The sequence below is a fragment of the Haematobia irritans genome, chromosome 3, assembly GCF_050003625.1.
Source record: "Haematobia irritans isolate KBUSLIRL chromosome 3, ASM5000362v1, whole genome shotgun sequence".
NCBI classification, from domain to species: domain Eukaryota; kingdom Metazoa; phylum Arthropoda; class Insecta; order Diptera; family Muscidae; genus Haematobia; species Haematobia irritans.
The window spans coordinates 8,925,261-8,945,486 of NC_134399.1; the positions used below are offsets into that span (position 1 = coordinate 8,925,261).

A 20,226-nucleotide genomic window follows, 5' to 3' on the forward strand; every position below is an offset into this window, starting at 1 on the left:
AGAAAATTTTTCTAAAATTTTATTTCTATAGAAAATTGTGTCAAATTTGTTTTCTCTACAAAATTTTGTCAACATTTTTTTTCTGTAGAAAATTTTGTCAAAATTTTATTTCTACACAAAATTTTGTCAAAATTTTATTTCTATAAAAAATTTTTCCACCCTTCAAAAAAATACTACTCTATTTCCCCTTTACAAGAAAAACTTTCTGTACTCGGTCATTATGTTGGATTTATTAAAGCGGTCGTTATCTATAGGATATTCAGATTTACAATTTCCAAATTAGTGTCAATAGAAAATTTCCTTATCATCATCCATGCAGTAAGTTTTGAAGCAAACACGTTTTCTTCCTTCCCTCTGGGATGGATATACAGCAGCTGGTGATCCTCCTGGCAAGTTATTGGTGACAATAATCACATCCTTGGAAGGTGTTGGTATACGCATAGCCGATGACGAACTAGCTTGGGCAAGGGCAGCACTTGAAGCCAATAGGTCAATATCAGATATACCAGAGATTTTAGAGTTGCCACCATAATTGTAAGAGTTGCCACCATAGTTATTCGAATTGTAGCCATTAGAGTTTCCACCATAACCATAACTTGGGGCTGTATAACTGGGAGGATTATATGGTGGTGGTGGTGGTGGCGGTGGTGGAGGAGGAGGTGGTGGAGGATAATAGGGAGCTGGAGTACAATTGTAGCAAGGCTTGGGTTTTGGTCGAGGTCTGCAAGTGGTTGTTCTGCGTGTTGTCCTACGCGTGGTTGTAGTAGGTGTTGTAGTTGTTGTAGGGGCCGGAGTTGTTGTGGTCGTTGTAGTGGTGGTCGTAGTGGTTGTCGTGGTAGTTGTTGGAGTGGTAGGTGGTGTCACAACTTCATCATCGGCCCCACCATCGTCTTCATCTCCCCCTCCACCCCCATTGCCATTATCATTATTATCACAATCATATCCGTTACCATTGCCGCAACCACAATTTCCCCCACAGCCTCCACCGCCATTTTGATTATGCATCAAAGTCTGGACGAAACCCATGAAATTTTGCAGCAATTGAGTATCACTGGAAGGATAACCACAACCACGATGATGTTGATGATACGAATTGTAATGTTCATATATCGGGAATCCATAGGCCACCAGGGCCACAGAAAATATCAGAATTAATTCCAATATCTTCATGGTCGTCTCTTAACATTCGCTTTGGCTTGAGCTCTTGGTGCAGCAACTAATGATCGAAGAATTCTCATAGACTGTTACTAATGTCGTTAAGGTCATCTGGGTTTTATATAAAGAGCATAGCATAGTTAGTAGCAGTGTTTAATTTTAGGTTTGTTTGTTTAATTTTTTTAGACCGAATTTTCATATGAATTTTGATAACTTCCCCAATGGTGATGCAATGATTTTTGTCAAAATTTACGTGCCATAGCTTGAGTTTTTTTTTTTGTTTCTTCCAAATTAAAGATGTGCGAATTATGATGAGTAAGGTGAGAGAGGGGGGGGGGGCTTTCTTTTCTGACCCATGTCTGGAAATTTATGGCCATATGTGAATTTTGTTCAATTTACGCTTTATGATGAAGCACCACAGCTGTTGTTTTAATTTATCCACAATTAATTCATTCATAATTTTTTGTTTCATTCTTCTCATTACATTGTCATACTTCCGGAATTTCCAGCATTTTTGTAGGGCTTTGTTAAGACACAACTTTATCTCAGTTCCCATAGAATTTTACAAAAAAAAAAAAAATAAAATAAAAAAAAATAAAATAAAATGAAAAATTTTCAAGATAATTCCGAAAGCAATATCGGTCATTGTGTCATTGTTCTTAAAGCATGGAAGCATTAAAAATGTTTACAAAAAATAAAACAAGAAAATAAATAAATACAATAAAATACGAAAGTAGTTGTAAAAAAAATATAAAAAAAAAACTTAAAAAAAAAAATAAATAATGTATTAAAACTATTTCAAAATATTCATAATAACATTAATCAAAATAGTAAAAAAATATTTAAGTCTAACAAAAGTTTTAGCATTTTTAAGTCATTGTTAAAGATACTATTTTATATCAGTTACCCATAGAATTTTACAAAAACAAAATATAAAATTAAAATGTGCGAAATGCGGAATGCAATCTCAGTCACTGTGTCATTGTTGTTAAAGTATGAAAAAATTAAAACTAAAAAAAAAAATACGAAAATAGTAACAACAAAAAATAAACATATATGAATGAATCATTAAAATACAAAAAAAAAAAACTAAATAAAAAATAAACAACAATAAATAATAAAAATATAAAATAAATAAAATAATAAAAATGTGAAAAGCCAAATAATAAAAAAAATAATATTTATTTAGAAAAATATTGACTTTATTGTATCTTCGATTTTTTATGAATTCTAGAATTTTTTGTCGGTCTTTCAAGGTAATATTTATGCCCAACAAAAGTTTATTTTTTTAACATTTTAAAGCGGAAGATAAAATTTTTAAACATATGTCTTATGAAAAAATTTAAGATTAAAATAAAATTAAAAAGTTTGCTATAGTAAACCTGCTAATATTTAAATAGCTGTAAAATATCTAAATACCTGTGTTTTTCCTACTCTGGCCCAGTTGGTTATTTTATTTTCTCTATGGCAGACGGCAAGCTTTGAAATTTGATCACTAAGGTAAATTATGGATGGAAATATATAAATCATTTGTGCACACTATACTAAAGCAGTATTTAATAATATTAATCATCAAAATTTTCTATAGAAATGAAATTTTGAGAAAATTTTCTATAGAAATAAAATTTTGAGAAAATTTTCTATGGAAATAAAATATTGAAAAAAAATTTCTATGGGAAAAAAAAATTTGACAAAATTTTCTATAGAAAAAAAATTTTGACAAAATTTTCTATAGAAATAAAAATTTGGCAAAATTTTCATAATTTTATTTCTATAGAAAATTTTGTCAAAATTTTATTTCTATAGAAAATTTTGTCAAAGAATTAGACAAAATTTTGAGCCGATTTTGATAATATTTGGCACACATTTGCTAAACTTTTTAATTGAACTCTCAGTGCAAAACTTCAAAATTCTCGAAATGAAACTTTGACCTACGGTCACAATGGTCATATGATTATATATCGGACGACAGATATATGGGAGCTATATCTAAATCTGAACCGATTTCAACCAAATTCGGTGTGCATATTTATAATGTTAGTTCTATGCAAAATTTCACGTAAATCGGAACAAACCATTAGCCTCTGGGGCCATAGTAGTGTAAATCGTGCGAAAGCTATATATGAGAGCTATATCTGAATCTGAACCGATTTGACTGATATTCTGCAAAATTTACGAGACACATAAAACATTCGATTATACGAAATTAGAAGCAGATCGGTTGCTAAATACGTCATTTATGACCAGATCGTGATCGTCCTTGAGACGAAAAAGGACCCTATGCCAAATTTGAGGACGATCGGACATAAACTGCGAGCTGGACTTTGCACACAAAAATACATCAACAGACAGACGGACATCGCTAAATCGACTCAGAATTTAATTACAGATGGTGTATGACTATTCCTTTTTGGTGTTACATACAAATGCAAAAACTTATTATACTCTGTACCACAGTAGTGGTGAAAGGTATAAAAATGTTGACAAAATTTTCTAACAAAATAATATTTTGACAAAATTTTCTATGGAAATAAAATTTTGACAAAATTTTCTATGGAAGTAAAATTTTGACAACATTTTCTATAGAAATAAAATTTTGACAAAATTTTCTATGGAAGTAAAATTTTGACAAAATTTTCTATAGAAATAAAATTTTGACAAAAATTTCTATAGAATGAAAATTTTGACAAAATTTTCTATAAAAATATTTTTTTTACAAAATTGTCGATAGAACTAAAATTTTGACAAAATTTTCTATAGAATTACAATTTTGACAGAATTGTCTATAGAAATAGAATTTTAATAAAATTTTCTAGAGAAATAGAATTTTAATAAAATTTTCTATAGAAATAAAATTTTGACAAAATTTTCTATGGAATTAAAATTTTGACAAAATTTTCGATAAAAATATTTTTTTTACAAAATTGTCTATAGAAATAGAATTTTAACAAAATTTTCTATAGAAATAAAATTTTGACAAACTTTTCTATAGAAATAAATTTTTGACAAAATTTTCTATAGAAATAAATGTTTGACAAATTTTTCTATATAAATAATATGTTGACAAAATTTTCTATAGACATAAAAATTTTGACAAAATTTTTTATAGAAAGTTAAATTAGAGGTTAAAAGTTAAACTAAATTTTGACAAAATTTTCTATAGAAATAAAATTTTGATAAAATGTTCTATACAAAAAAAATTTGACACAATTTTCTATACAAAAAAATTTGACCAAATTTTCTAACAAAATAAAATTTTGACACAATTTTCATTAGACAGGAAACTTTGCCAAAATTTTCTATAGAAATAAATTTTTTACAAAATTGTCTATAGAAATAAAATTTTGACAAAAATTTTTATATAATTAAAATTTTGATAAAATTGCCTATAGAAATAGAATTTAAACAAAATTTTCTATAGAAATAAAATTTTGAAAAATTTTTCTGTAAAAATAAAATTTTGACACAATTTTCTGTAAAAATAAAATGTTGACACAATTTTTTGTAAAAATAAAATTTTGACAAAATTTTCTATGGAAATAAAATTTTGCAAAATTTTCTATAAAAATAATTGATTTTACAAAATTGTCTATAGAAGTAGAATTTTAACAAAATTTTCTATAGAAATAAAATTTTGACAAAATTTTCTATGGAAATAAAATTTTGACAAAATTGTCTATAGGAATAAAATTTTGACAAAATTTTCTATAGGAATAATATGTTGACAAAATTTTCTATAGACATAAACATTTTGAAAAAATTTTTTATAGAAAGTTAAATTAGAGTTTAAAAGTTTAACTAAATTTTGACAAAATTTTCTATAGAAATAAAAATTTGACACAATTTTCTATACAAAAAAATTTGACCAAATTTTCTAACAAAATAAAATTTTGACACAATTTTCATTAGACTGGAAACTTTGCCAAAATTTTCTATAGAAATAAATTTTTTACAAAATTTTCTATAGAAATAAAATTTTGACAAAATTGTTTATATAATTCAAATTTTGACAAAATTGCCTATAGGAATAGAATTTTAACAAAATTTTCTATACAAATAAAATTTTGAAAAATTTTTCTGTAAAAATAAAATTTTGACACAATTTTCTGTAAAAATAAAATTTTGACACAATTTTTTGTAAGAATAAAATTTTGCCAAAATTTTCTATGGAAATAAAATTTTGCAAAATTTTGTATAAAAATAATTGTTTTTACAAAATTGTCTATAAAAATAGAATTTTAACAAAATTTTCTAAAGAAATAAAATTTTGACAAAATTTTCTATGAAAATAAAAGTTTGACAAAATTTTCTATAGAAATAAAATTTTTACAAAATTTTCTATAGACATAAAAATTTAGACAAACTTTTTTATAGAAAGTTAAATTAGAGTTTAAAAGTTAAACTAAATTTTGACAAAATTTTCTATAGAAATAAAATTTTGATAAAATGTTCTATACAAAAAAAATTGACAAAATTTTCTAACAAAATAAAATTTTGACACAATTTTCTATAGAATGGAAATTTTGACAAAATTTTCTATAGAAATCAATTTTTTACAAAATTGTCTATAGAAATAAAATTTTGACAACATTTGTTATATAATTAAAATTTTGACAAAATTGCTAAAAGAAATAGAATTTTAAGAAAATTTTCTATAGAAATAAAATTTTGACATAAAATGTTCTATAGAAATATTATGTTGACAAAATTTACTATAGACCTAAAAATTTTGAAAAAAAAATCTATAGAAATACAATTTTGACAAAATTTGTTATGGAAATAAAATTTTTACAAAATTTTCTATAGAAATAAATTGCTGACAAATAGAAATTTGTGAGAAATAAAAATTTGATAAAATTTTCTATAGAAATAATATGTTGACAAAATTTTCTATAGACATAAAAACTTTGACAAAATTTTCTATGGAAATAAAATTTTGACAAAAATTTTTTATAGAAAGCTAAATTAGAGTTTAAAAGTTAAACTAAATTTTGACAAAATTTTCTATAGAAATAAAATTTTTACAAAAATTTCTATAAAAATAAATATTTTACAAAATTTTCTATAGAAATATATTTTTAATCAAATTTTCTATGGAAATAAAATTTTGACAAATCTTTCTATAGCAATAAATATTTGACAAAATTTTCTATATTTTTTTTTTACAAAATTGTCTATAGAAATAGAATTTTAACAAAATTTTCTATAGAAATAAAATTTTGACAAAATTTTCTATGGAAATAAAATTTTGACAAAATTTTCTATAGAAATAAAATTTTGACAAAATTTTCTATAGAAATAAATTTTTGACAAAATTTTCTATAGACTTAAAAATTTTGACAAAATTTTTATAGAAAGTTAAATTAGAGTTTAAAAGTTAAACTAAATTTTGACAAAATTTTCTATAGAAATAAAATTTTGACAAAATTTTCTTTGAAAATAAAATTTTGACAAAATTTTCTATAGCAATAAAATTTTGACAAAATTTTCTATATAAATAAATTTTTAACAAAATTTTCTATAGACATAAAAATTTTGACAAAATTTTTTATAGAAAGTTAAATTAGAGTTTAAAAGTTAAACTAAATTTTGACAAAATTTTCTATAGAAATAGAATTTTAACAAAATTTTCTATGGAAATAAAAATTCGATAAAATTTTCTATAGAAATAATATGTTGACAAAATTTTCTATAGACATATAAACTTTGACAAAATCTTCTATGGAAATAAAATTTTGACAAAATTTTTTATAGACAGTTAAATTAAAAATTTTCTATAGAAATAAAAATTTGACAAAATTCTCTATAAAAAATGATTTTGACAAAATCTTTTTAACAAAATAAAATTTTGAAAAAATTTTCTATAAAATAAATTTTTTACAAAATCTGCTATACAAAAATAATTTGACAAAATTTTCTGTAGAATGAAAATTTTGGCAAATTTTCTATAGACAAAAAATTTTGACAAAATCTTCTATGGAAATAAAATTTTGATAAAATTTTCTATAGAAAGTTAAATTAGAGTTTGAGAAAATGTTCCAAAAGTTCATTTAAATTTTGACAAAATTTTCTACAGAAATAAAATTTTGACAAAATATTCTATAGAAATAAAATGTTGACAAAATTTTCTATAGAAATAAAATGTTGACAAAAGTTTCTATAGAAATAAAATTTTGACAAATGTTTCTAAAGAGATAAATTTTTGAGAAAATTTTCTATAGGAATAAAATCTTGATAAAATTTTCTATAGAAATAATATGTTGACAAAATTTTCTATAGACATAAAAACTTTGACAAAATTTTCTATGGAAATAAAACTTTGATAATTTTTTTATAGGAAGTTAAATTAAAAATTTTCTATAGCAATAAAAATTTGACAAAATTCTCTATAAAAAATGATTGTGACAAAATCTTTTTAACAAAATAAAATTTTGACAAAATTTTCTATAGAAATAATTTTTTTACGAAATTTGCTATACAAAAAAAAAATTGACAAAATTTTCTATAGAATGGACATTTTGGCAAATTTTCTATAGACAAAAAATTTTGACAAAATTTTCTATGGAAATAAAATGTTGACAAAATTTTCTATGGAAATAAAATTTTGATAAAATTGTCTATAGAAAGTTAAATTAGAGTTTGAGAAAATTTTCCAAAAGTTAATTTAAATTTTGACGAAATTTTCTATAGAAATAAAATTTTGACAAAAGTTTTTAAAGAAATAAAATTTTGAAAAATTTTTCTGTAGAAATAAAATTTTGACAAAATTTTCTGTAAAAATAAAATTTTGACAAAATTTTCTATAGAATTAAAATTTTGACAAAATTGGCGTTGAAATAAATATTAATATACGTATTTATTTTCCCTCAAATTGTGTTGATGCTGTGATTGATACCAGGATCCTCAATCTTACAAGGCACAACTTTTTTATTCCAATTTTTTTTACCTCCAAAATAATATATCCGATCGTTTGGAATTTTTCTTTACTATTACTCTAGAGTTCATATAAAGGCAAGCCTATTTGGTTTTCGTGAGCAATTGTTTTTTTTTTATCAAATCATGCTTAGGTTTAGCCTACATTTTGAACAGTTGCAACCCATATTAAATCATCATCGTAATAATTATACAATAATTCGAACTTTTGAATGATAGAATTGATTTTTAATCTGTCCAAGTAAAGAATCTTCAAGAAAACAAAACAAAATGAGCGAGAAAATCACGTTTTAGGTCGATAGCCAGGCCAAATAGCTATCGAATAAATCCACTAAGTGAGCTTAGTGTGGTTATGGAATGTTTGGTAGCGGAGAAATGCTAGAATTTATAAAAGACAAAGACCTCCAGTTCATGGCGATCAGTGCTAGTTTAAAACTTCAAGTGAAAACAAAAATTCCATTAAATTAGAAAATTAAGAGGAAAATGTTCTAATTTTTTTTCAATAAAAAAGAGAATAAAATCATAAAAATGTTTATTGAATTTAAATTAAATTTTAGAATAATTATTTTGTGTGTAATTGTTCATAGTGTCAAGGCCAGACCTCAGGATCCAATATCTCAAAATGTTTTGAGTTCTTTAGTTGATGCAGCTGCTATTAATAGCGCCTTAGCCTCAGATAATGCAGCTATAAAAAATATCGATTTAAATAAACAATTTGGTAAGATCATGATGTTGAAAAAAAAGAGCCTATGTGTCATTCAATAATCCGGTGAAATTTTTATTTTTACAACAGTGGATCAAGGGACCTCTTTGGTGGGTGAGGGTTTAAGTGAAAATACCCTGGCCGAAATTCCCATAAATCCCAGTGTACCATTAAATGCTCTAAGTAACAATTTTCAAATGAGTTCTAATCCTGGTGGTATAAGCAATCAACGTATCAGTGATCAAAGAGGTAAACAGAGTTGCCATATCGATTTAAATATTCAACATGAAAAATCTTCTTAATTCTTGTAGTCAATCAATTTTCCAATTTGGTTGGAGATAATATCTCGGAAAATACTTTGGCCCAAGTTCCCGTTCAAGCCCGAGCCCCTATTGATTTAATTACCAAAAATACACAAATTGCCTCAGGACCTGGTGGTATAGCAAACCAGGATGTCAATCAACAATTATGTAGGATATACTCATAATGAAAATTAAAAAAAAATAATCTTTTTAAAATTTCATTTATTTATTTTTTTTTTTTTTCATTTTCCAGTTGATCAAAGCTCCAATCTTGAAGGTTCCAATATACAAAAATCCAATTTAGCTCAAGCTCCTGTTGGTGTTTTACTTCCTGTCAAGGCTATTACCGATAATACTCAAGTGGTCACAGGTGGTGGTCCTGGAGCAAATATCGTTAATGAAAATGTTAACAACCAATTGTGTAAGAAAAAAAACCTCAAAGATCCAATACTAAGAAAAAAAAAATTAAATCAAATAAAATTAAAATTTTATTTGAATTATAAAAAAATCTAATATAAAATTAAAAACAAAATATATCATAAAATTGTACTGTATCAATTAATTTCATTATTGAAGTCAGCAGGAATTTTTTCCTGTGAAATTGTATCCCTCTAATTTTAATTTGTTCGCAATATTGATAAAGAAAGCACAGAAAATTTTCCAATTATCCCCCCATTTTAAATTTATTCCAATATTGAAAAAGAAATCACCGAAATTATTCATTTAATTAATATGCTCAATTAATGGATTCAACAAAATATTTAATTAAAAAAAATCACCAAATTTAAACGTATCAGTTAATTTCTTAATAGCACCAAATAATTTCATTATAAAAGATAATTTTTGCCTGTAATTTTAATTTTAATTTTTCCTTCTTCATTTCAGTTGATCAAAGTTCCCAATTGTCCGGTACTGGCAATTCAGAATTCAATGCTGTACAATTACCCGTCGGAGCTGCTGTAGCTCCAGAGGTTTTACGTAAAAATTTACAAGTTGTGGGTGGCAGTGATGGGCAAATAAATAATTCGAATTTAAATCAACAACAAGGTAAGTGGAAAAATTTGGAGAAAATTTTACCAAAAATCTACCAAACAAAAAACCTACTTTGTAAAATTTAATTTCTATAGAAATTTTGTCAAAATCTTATTTCTATAGAAAATTTTTGTCAAAATTTTATTCCCATAGAAAATTTTATCAAATATTTATTTCTATAGAAAATTTGTCATAATATTACTTCCATAAAAATTTGGTCCACATTTTTATGCAGATAGAAAGTTTTGTAAATTTTTTTGTTATAGAAAAATTGGTTAAGATTTTATTTCTATTGAATATTTTGTCAAAATTCTATTTTTATAGAAAATCTTGTCAAAATTTTATTTCTATAGAAAAATTGGTATACATTTTATTTCTATAGAATATTTTGTCAAAATTTTATTTTGATAGAAAATTTTGTCTAAAGTTTATTTCTTTAGAAAATTTTGTCAAAATTTTATTTCTATAGAAAATTTGGCCAAAAATTTATTTCTATAGAAAATGTTATCAAATATTTATTTCTATAGAAAACTTGTCAACATTATATTTCTATAGAAAATTTTGTCAAAATTTTATTTCTATGGAAAATTTTGTCAAAATTTTATTTCTATAGGAAATTTTGTCAAAATTTTATTTCTATAGAAAATTTTATCATATATTTATTTCTATAGAAAATTTGTCAAAATATTATTTCCATAAAAAATTTGGTCAATATTTTTATGCCTATAGAAAATTTTGTCAATTTTTTCTATAGATAATCGTTGTGATAATTTTATTTCTGTAGAAAATTTGGCCAACATTTTATTTCTATAGAAAAATTGGTCAACATTTTATTTCTAAAGAATATTTTGTAAAAATTTTATTTTTATAGAAAATTTTGTCAAAATTTTAATTCTGTAGAAAATTTGGTCAAAATTTTATTTCTATGAAAATTGTGTCAAATTTTGTCAATTTTTTTTCTATACAAAATTTTATAAAATTTTATTTCTGTAGAAAATTTTATCAAATATTTATTTCTATAAAAAATTTGTCAAAATATTATTTCCATAAAAAAGTTGGTCAACATTTTCATGCACATAGAAAATTTTGTCAAATTTTTTTCTAGAGAAAATTTTTTCAAAATTTTGTTTCTGTTGAAAATTTTGTCTAAAGTTTATTTCTTTAGAAAAATTTGTCAAAATTTTATTTCTGTCTAAAACCTTGTCAAAATTTTATTTCTATAGAAAATTTGGTTAAAATTTTATTTCTGTAGAAAATTTGGTCAAGATTTTATTTCTATAGAAAATTTTATCACATATTTGTTTCTATAGAAAATTTGTCAAAATATTATTTCCATACAAAATTTGGTGAACATTTGTATGCAGATAGAAAATTTTATCAAATTTTTTTCTATAGAAAATTTCGTCAAATTTTTTTCTATAGAAAATTTTGTCAAAATTTTATTTCTGTAGAAAATTTGGTCAAAATTTCATTTCTATAGAAAAAAATTTATTTCTATGGAATATTTGGTCAAAATTTTATTTTTATAGAAAATTTTGACAAAATTTTATTTCTATAGAAAATTTTGACAAAATTTTATTTCTATAGAAAATTTTGAAAAAATTTCATTTCTTTAAAAAACGTTGTCTAAAATTTATTTCTTTAGAAAATTTTGTCAAAATTTTATTTCTATAGAAATTTTTTGCAAATATTTTGTTCCCATAGAAAATTTGTCAAAAAATTATTTCAATAAAAAATTTGGTCAACATGTTTATGCACATAGAAAATTTTTGTCAAATTTTTTTATAGAAAATTTTTTCAAAATTTTGTTTCTGTTGAACATTTTGTCAAAATTTTATTTCTATAGAAAATTTTGTCAACATTTTATTTCTGTAGAACATTTGGTCAAAATTTCATTTCTATAGAAAAATTGGTCAAAATTTTATTTCTATAAGAAAATTTTGTCAAAATTTTATTTCTATAAGAATATTTTGTCAAAATTTTAGTTTTATAGAAAATTTTGTCTAAAGTTTATTTCGTTAGACAATTTTGTCAAAATTTTATTTCTGTAGAAAATTTTGTCAAAATGTTATTTCTGTACAAATTTTGTCAAAATTTTATTTCTGTAGAACATTTTCTCAAAATTTTATTTCTATAGAAAATTTTGTCAAAATTTTATTTCTGTAGAACATGTGGTCAAAATTTCATTTCTATAGAAAAATTGGTCAAAATTTCATTTCTATAAGAAAATTTTGTCAAAATTTTATTTCTATGGAATATTTGGTCAAAATTTTATTTCTATTGAATGTTTGCTGAAAATTTTATTTTCATACAAAATTTTGAAAAAATTTTATGTCTATAGAAAATTTTGTCAAAATTTTATTTTTATAGTTAATTTTGTCAAAATTTTATTTTTATAGAAAATTTTGTCTATAGTTTATTTCTTTAGAAAATTTTGTCAAAATTTTATTTCTGTAGAACATTTGGTCAAAATAGAATAGAAAATTTGGTCAAAATTTTATTTGTATAAAAAATTTTTGACAACATTTTATTTTTATAGAATATTTGGTCAAAATTTTATTTTTATAGAAAATTTTGACAAAATTTTATTTCTATAGAAAATTTTGACAAAATTTTATTTCTTTAAAAAATTTTGTCAACATTTTATTTTTATAGAAAATTTTGTCTAAAGTTTATTTCTTTAGAAAATTTTGTCAAAATTTTATTTCTATAGAGAATTTTATCAAATATTTTGTTTCTATAGAAAATTTGTCAAAAAATTATTTCCGTAAAAAATTTGGTCAACATTTTTATGCACATAGAAAATTTTTGTCAATTTTTTTTCTATAGAAATTTTTTTAAAAATTTTGTTTCGGTTGAAAATTTTGTCTATAGAAAATTTTGTCAAAATTTTATTTCTGTAGAAAATTTGGTCAAAATTTCATTTCTATAGAAAAATTGGTCAAAATTTTATTTCAATAAGAAAATTTTATTTCTATAAGAATATTATGCCAAAATTTAATTTTTATAGAAAATTTTGTCTAAAGTTTATTTCTATAGAAAATTTTGTCAAAATTTTATTTCTGTAGAAAATTTTGTCAAAATTTTATTTCTGTAGAAAATTTTATTTCTATGGAATATTTGGTCAAAAATTTATTTCTGTGGAATATTTTGTCAAAATTTTATTTCTATAGAAATAAATATTTGATAAAATTTTCTATAGAAATAAAATTTTGACCAAATATTCCACAGAAATAAATTTTTGACCAACTATTCCATAGAAATAAAATTTTCTACAGAAATAAAATTTTGATAAAATTTTCTACAGAAATAAAATGTTGACAAAATTTTCTACAGAAATAAAATATTATTTCCATAAAAACTTTGGTCAACATTCTTGTGCACAGAGAAAATTTTGTCAAATTTTTTTCCATAGAAAATGTTTTCAAAATTTTATTTCTATAGAAAATTTTGTCAAAATTTTATTTCTATAGAAAATTTTTTAAAAATTTTATTTCTATAGAAAATTTTGTCAAAATTTTATTTCTATAGAAAATTTTTTAAAAATTTTATTTCTATAGAAAATTTTGTCAAAATTTTATTTCTGTAGAAAATGTGGTCAAAATTTTATTTCTATAAGAAAAATTTGTCAAAATTTTATTTCTATAAGACTATTTTGTCAAAATTTTATTTTTATAGAAAATTTTGTCTAAAGTTTATTTCTTTAGAAAATTTTGTCAAAATTTTCTGTAAAAAATTTTGTCAAAATTTTATTTCTATGGAATATTTGACAAAATTTTATTTCTGTAGAAAATTTTGTCAAAATTTTATTTTTGTAGAAAATTTTGTCAAAATTTTATTTTTGTAGAAAATTTTGTCAAAATGTTATTTCTATAGAAAATTTGGTCAACAGTTTATTTCTTTGGAATATTTGGTAAAAATTTTATTTTTAAAAAAATTTTTGACAACATTTTATTTCTATAGAAAATTTTGACAAAATTTTATTCTTGTTGAAAATTTTGTCAAAATTTTATTTCTATAGAAAATATAAATTAATTTGTTGTGTAATAATTTTGGTACCTTTAGGCTTAAGAAAAAGTACCTTTTGGGAGTTAGAAAAAGTACTTATTAAAAGTTGATTTGGTACCATTTCAAAAATTTTTTCATCCCTGCTTCTAATATTTTGAAGTATAATTTTGTTTCTGTCCCGCTCTCTCTTTACAGTGGACCAAAGCAGTAATTTGGAAGGCACTAATTTACAAAGCGCCAATCTAGTGAGAGGTTCCCTTTTGGCCAATATTATTCCGAAAATTTTAACCGATAATACTCAAGTAGTAACAGGTGGCAATGATCCTAGAGGTTTCTCCAATGCCAATGGTAAATCTAATACAATTTTTGATATCTAATTGTGAAAAATTATAAAATTTGTTTAATTGGATCTTTAGGAGGAATTACAAACCGCAATTTGAACTCACAGAATTGTAAGTTATAACTGGCCCTTGAAAATAATAATTAAGAAAAATAAAAAAGTTATTTTTTATTTATTGAACAGCTGATTTGAGCGATACCATTACGGGTGATGGTAATCGTAAAATCGATGGTTTAAAAACTTCACCTCAAGCCTTATTGGGTTTAACGGCCCTGCAGAGGCTAACACAAATTACTTCGGGTGGAAAAATAGAGGATGTCACGGTTAACTCACAGCAAAGTAAGTAAGGTGAAATTAGAGCGAAGGAGATTTTTTTTTGATTTGATTTTTAAACAACTAAAGGGACTACAAAAGGCCCTGATTGTTTGACTTTCACCTCTAAATAAATTTCATATTTTTTTTTTGTTTTTCCAGCCAATTCCGATACTGTCATCAGAGGTGATAATAACAAAAAATTTGAATTGGGAAGTTTGAATCCTCAAGCTCTTATAGCTGGGGATTTATTGAGCTCGAAGGACCAAATAACTGGAGGACAAGGAAGTGGAGGCATTTTAAACAAAGTTCTCAATAAACAAGAAGGTAAATTGAGCACGATCTCTCTCTCTTTCTCTTGCTCTTCATATCACCTCTCTCTTGCTCTACAAAACAAAAATCTTTAAAATAAGGTTAAATCTCAACTTCTGCCAATAACCACAGAATTGCAAAGTTATTATTTTTATTTTGTATCAAAAACTTGCCAAAATGTTTGCTGGGATATATCGCCGGTAATAATAAATATTAAAATTTTGATTGTGTGTATTTGTAGATTCGAATAAAATAGTAGTGGATGGCGATAACAACGAAATTACCAGACTTTTGATAATCGATCCCCAATTAGGCTTGGATTTGGGTTTGGCTAATACCAATAATCAAGGAACTGGTGGACCTGGTTCGGCTAAAAACACAAATGCTTTATTTCAAAAATGTAGGTAGAGTTTTTACTATTTTTTGGAAATATTAAAAATTTTAAATGTTCAAATTTTTTGTTGTTATTTAGCTGATACCTCTGTCCTAGTAACGGGGGATAATAACAAAGTTAATCGTGGCCTTTTGTTAACTCCACAAATTGGTGTAAATTTGCGTGTGGCTGAATTAACTCAACAATTAACTGGATTGGTGAGTGGTAGAGAACCCACAGACGAGGAATGTGCTGCTATAGAGGAATTGGCCATACTACAGGAACGTAAGTAACGAAAATTTGAAAAATTACAAAGTTTTTTCAAATGTCGAAATATTTTTTGTTTAGAAAATGGTGACGTCACGGCTATCGGTAATAATAATGAAATAAATACTTTGGCCGATTTGGGAGCCCAAGTTGCAGTAGATGGTAAAATTGCTACAAGTTTATTGCAACGGTTAAGGTGTAAGTCTAGGAGGCCACCAACAACAACACCGGAAACTCCCACGGAACCACCTACCGAACCTCCAACAGAACCTCCAACAGAACCACCCACAGAGCCTCCTACAGAACCTCCTACGGAACCACCTACAGAACCACCTACAGAACCACCTACAGAACCTCCTACGGAACCACCTACCGAGCCGCCTACTCAACCCCCAACTAGACCTCCAACTAGACCCCCAACTAGACCTCCAACTAGACCCCCAACTAGACCTCCAACCAGACCCCCAACTAGACCTACTCCACCCGCTCGTAGATGTTTCCGTAAAGTCTGTCGCAAGTGGAGAAGAACTCATTATTATTGCCATGAAAAGTGAGAAAATTTCTCACTCAACCTTAGATTAAGCTAAATTTTTCTTATTTTTGCACGATTTATTAGATAATCATAATAAACTAACAAATTTTATAAAAAAAAATTACTATTGTATACTAATAATGACCTATTTGGTACAATTTGAATTACTCGGAAAGTCAACCGAATTCCTAAGAAAAAATTTTATTTCTATAGATTTTTTTGTCAAAATTTTATTTCAATAGAAATCTTTAACAAAATTTTATTTCTATATAAAATTTTGTCAAAATTTTATTTCTATAGAATATTTTGTCAAAATTTTAATTCTATAAAAAATTTTGTGAAAATGTTGTTTCTATAGAAAAGTTTATCAAAATATTATTTCCATAGAAAATTTTGTTAAAATTTTATTTCTTTTGTTAAAATTTTATTTCTATAGAAAATTTTGTTAAAATTTTATTTCTATAGAAATTTTGTGAAAATTTTATTATTATAGAAAATTGTGTCAAAATTTTCTTTCTATAAAAAATTTTGTCAAAATTTTATTTCTATAGAAAATGTTGTCAATATTTTTTTTTCTATAGAAAATTTCGTTAAAATGTTAATTCTATAAAAAATTTTGTGAAAATGATGTTTCTATAGAAAATCTTGTCAAATTTTATTTCTATAGAAAATTTTGTTGAAATTTTATTTCTATAGAAATTTTGTCAAAATTTTATTTATATAAAAATTGTTGTCAAAATTTTATTTATAGAAAATTGTGTCAAAATTTTATTTCTATAGAAAATTTTGTGAAAATTTTATTTCTATAAAAAATTTTGTGAAAATTTTATTTCTATAAAAAATTTTGTCAAAATTTTATTTCTATAGAAAATTGTGTAAAAATTTTATTTCTATAAAAAATTTTCTCCAATTTTGTTGAAATTTTATTTCAATATAAAATTTTGTCAAAATTTTATTTCTATAGAAAATGTTGTCAATATTTTTTTTTTTCTATAGAAAATTTTGTCAAAATTTTAATTCTATAAAAAATTTTGTGAAAATGTTGTTTCTATAGAAAATTTGTCAAATTTTATTTCTATAGAAAATTTTGTTGAAATTTTATTTCTATAGAAAATTTTGTCAAAATTTTATTTATATAAAAATTGTTGTGAAAATTTTATTGCTATAGAAAATTTTGTTGAAGTTTTATTTCTATAGAAAATTTTGTCAAAATTTTATTTATATAAAAATTGTTGTCAAAATTTTATTTATATAAAAATTGTTGTCAAAATTTTATTTATAGAAAATTTTGTCAAATTTTTATTTATATAAAAATTGTTGTCAATATTTTTTTTTCTATAGAAAATTTTGTCAAAATTTAAATTCTATAAAAATTTTTGTGAAAATGTTGTTTCTATAGAAAATTTTATTTCTATAGAAAACTTTGTCAAAATTTTATTTATATAAAAATGTTTGTCAAAATTTTATTTCTATAGAAAATTTTGTGAAAATTTTACTATTATAGAAAATTGTGTCAAAATTTTATTTCTATAAAAAATTTTGTCAAAATTTTATTTCTATAGAAAATGTTGTCAATATTTCTTTTCTATAGAAAATTTTGTCAAAATTTTAATTCTATAAAAAATTTTGTGAAAATGTTGTTTGTATAGAAAATTTTGTTGGAATTTTATTTCTATAGAAAATTTTGTCAAATTTTTATTTATATAAAAATTGTTGTTAAAATTTTATTTCTATAGAAAATTTTGTCAAACTTTTATTTATATAAAAATTGTTGTCAAAATTTTATTTCTATAGAAAATTTTGTCAAATTTTAATTCTATAAAAAATTTCAAATTTTTACTTCTATAGAAAATGTTCTCCAATTTTGTTTTTCTATAGAAAATTTTGTTGAAATTGTATTTCTATAGAAAATTTTGTCAAAATTTTATTTATATAAAAATTGTAGTCAAAATTTTATTTCTATAGAAAATTTTGTCTAACTTTTATTTCTATAAATAGAAAATTTTATCAAAATTTTATTTCTATAGAAAATTTTGTCAAAATTTTTTTTCTTTAGAAAATTTTCTCCAAATTTTTTTTCTGTAGCAAATGTTCTCCAAATTTGTTTTCTATAGAAAATTGAAGTACCTCTAAGTTGGAGAGGAATATGTTTCTAAATCTACGGTATAAAATCTATAATTTTTGGTAGAATTCTACCAACTATGACAACCGTGATTATAAATTGGAGCATACTTTAAGGGTGATCGAATCTTGAATCTGAGTGTAAGTTGTAGATATCCGTTTCTTCGTCCGTACTTCGTTTCATAGGGTCGTGGGCAAGGTTACCGTCGTGCTACTCGATTGACAAAATTGATACACTTTTTATAAATTAGAGCCTATTTTAAGGAGGTTGCACTAATGATTTTGAATACCAAGCGACTAAAATTAGGTTTTTGATTTAAGCTGGGGATATCCGTCCGTCTTTGGTTTCACAGACTCTTGGAAAATATAATATGAAAATGATTTTTTATTCAATTTGTAGGTGTCCATCCGTCTAGCCCTCGTCCCAAGGTCCTTAGGACAATATAAACGTTAAGCCACTTTTAAGTGACTTACAGCATAGTTTAAGGGTCTTGTAATAATAATGTTGTTAGTAAGTGATTTAAATTGGGTTTTGATTTAAGTTGTGGATGGCCGTCCGGATTTAGTTTCAGAGGCTCTTGCTAATGATTTGGATTACAAAGCGAATAAAATTTGTTTTTTAAATATTCGCTTCGTAGAGCGTTAGGCAATTCAACTTTTTATTAATTTAATAAAATTTTAGGGATTTTGCGCTAATGATTTCGTTTATCATATGACTAAAAACTGACTCTTGATTTATCTTATAGATGTCCGCCCACTGTTCTTCATTTCATACTGCTTTGACGTTGTTACTGCCACTTCGGTGACGAAATTGTCAGTTTTTAAAACTTTTGGCAAATTGAAATAATTGTAATAATGATTTATGTTTATTCTCAATCACGAAACTAGTTGATCCAATTAAAATTTATTTTTCTATAGAAAATTTTGTCAAAATTTTATTTCTATAGAAAGTTTTGTCAAATTTTTATTTCTATATAAAATTTTATCAAAATTTTATTTCTACAGAAAATTTTATCAAAATTTTATTTCTATAGAAAATTTTGTCAAAATTTTATTTTAATAGCAACATTTTAAAAAATTCTGTTTGTATAGAAAATTTTGTTAAAATTGTATTTCTTTAGAAAATTTTGTCAAGATTTTATTTCTGAATAAAATTTCCTCAACATTTATTTGTATAGAAACTTTTGTAAAAAAGTGTATTTCTGTAGAACATATTGTCAAAATTGTATTTCTACAGAAAATTTTTTCAAAATTTTATTATTATAGAAAATTTTATCAAAACTTTATATCTATAGAAAATTTTATCAAAATTTTATTTTTATTGAAAATTTTGTCAAGATTGTATTTCTATAGAAAATTTTGTGAAAATTTTATATGCTTGGAAAATTTTATTTCTATCGAAAATTTTGTCAAATTTTTTTTTCTATAGAAGCTTAGGTTAGGTTAGGTAGCAGCCCGATGTATCAGGCTCACTTAGACTATTCAGTCCATTGTAATACCACATTGGTGAACTTCTCTCTTATCACTGAGTGCTGCCCGATTCCATGTTAAGCTCAATGACAAGGGACCTCCTTTTTATAGCCGAGTTCGAACGGCGTTCCACATTGCAGTGAACCCACTTAGAGAAGTTTTGAAACCCTCAGAAATGTCACCAGCATTACTGAGGTGGGATAATCCACCGCTGAAAAACTTTTTGGTGTTCGGTCGAAGCAGGAATCGAACCCAATAACCCAAAATAATATTTCTATAGAAAATTTTGTCAAAATTTTATTTCTATAGAAAATTTTGTCAAAATTTCATTTCTATAGACAATTTTGTAAAAATTTTATTTCTATA

General features: G+C 23.8%; 2 protein-coding genes across 2 annotated transcripts; one reads left to right on the plus strand and one right to left on the minus strand.

Annotated features, from left to right (window-relative positions):
* Positions 1 to 202: 202 nt before the first annotated feature.
* LOC142229566 (uncharacterized) lies at positions 203 to 1,254 on the minus strand. Its single transcript, XM_075300132.1, has one exon. It carries the CDS (start codon positions 1,168 to 1,170, stop codon positions 286 to 288), a length of 885 nt encoding a protein of 294 aa, XP_075156247.1. The 5' UTR covers positions 1,171 to 1,254; the 3' UTR covers positions 203 to 285.
* Positions 1,255 to 2,107: 853 nt separating this feature from the next.
* Positions 2,108 to 16,390, plus strand: LOC142230753 (uncharacterized). The gene is made up of 13 exons (XM_075301380.1): positions 2,108 to 2,148; positions 8,676 to 8,806; positions 8,882 to 9,040; positions 9,103 to 9,261; positions 9,347 to 9,514; positions 9,979 to 10,140; positions 14,329 to 14,481; positions 14,550 to 14,585; positions 14,657 to 14,812; positions 14,948 to 15,112; positions 15,339 to 15,497; positions 15,570 to 15,755; positions 15,819 to 16,390. Exons 1-13 carry the CDS (start codon positions 2,108 to 2,110, stop codon positions 16,289 to 16,291), a joined length of 2,148 nt encoding a protein of 715 aa, XP_075157495.1. The 3' UTR covers positions 16,292 to 16,390.
* The last annotated feature ends 3,836 nt before the right edge of the window (positions 16,391 to 20,226 follow it).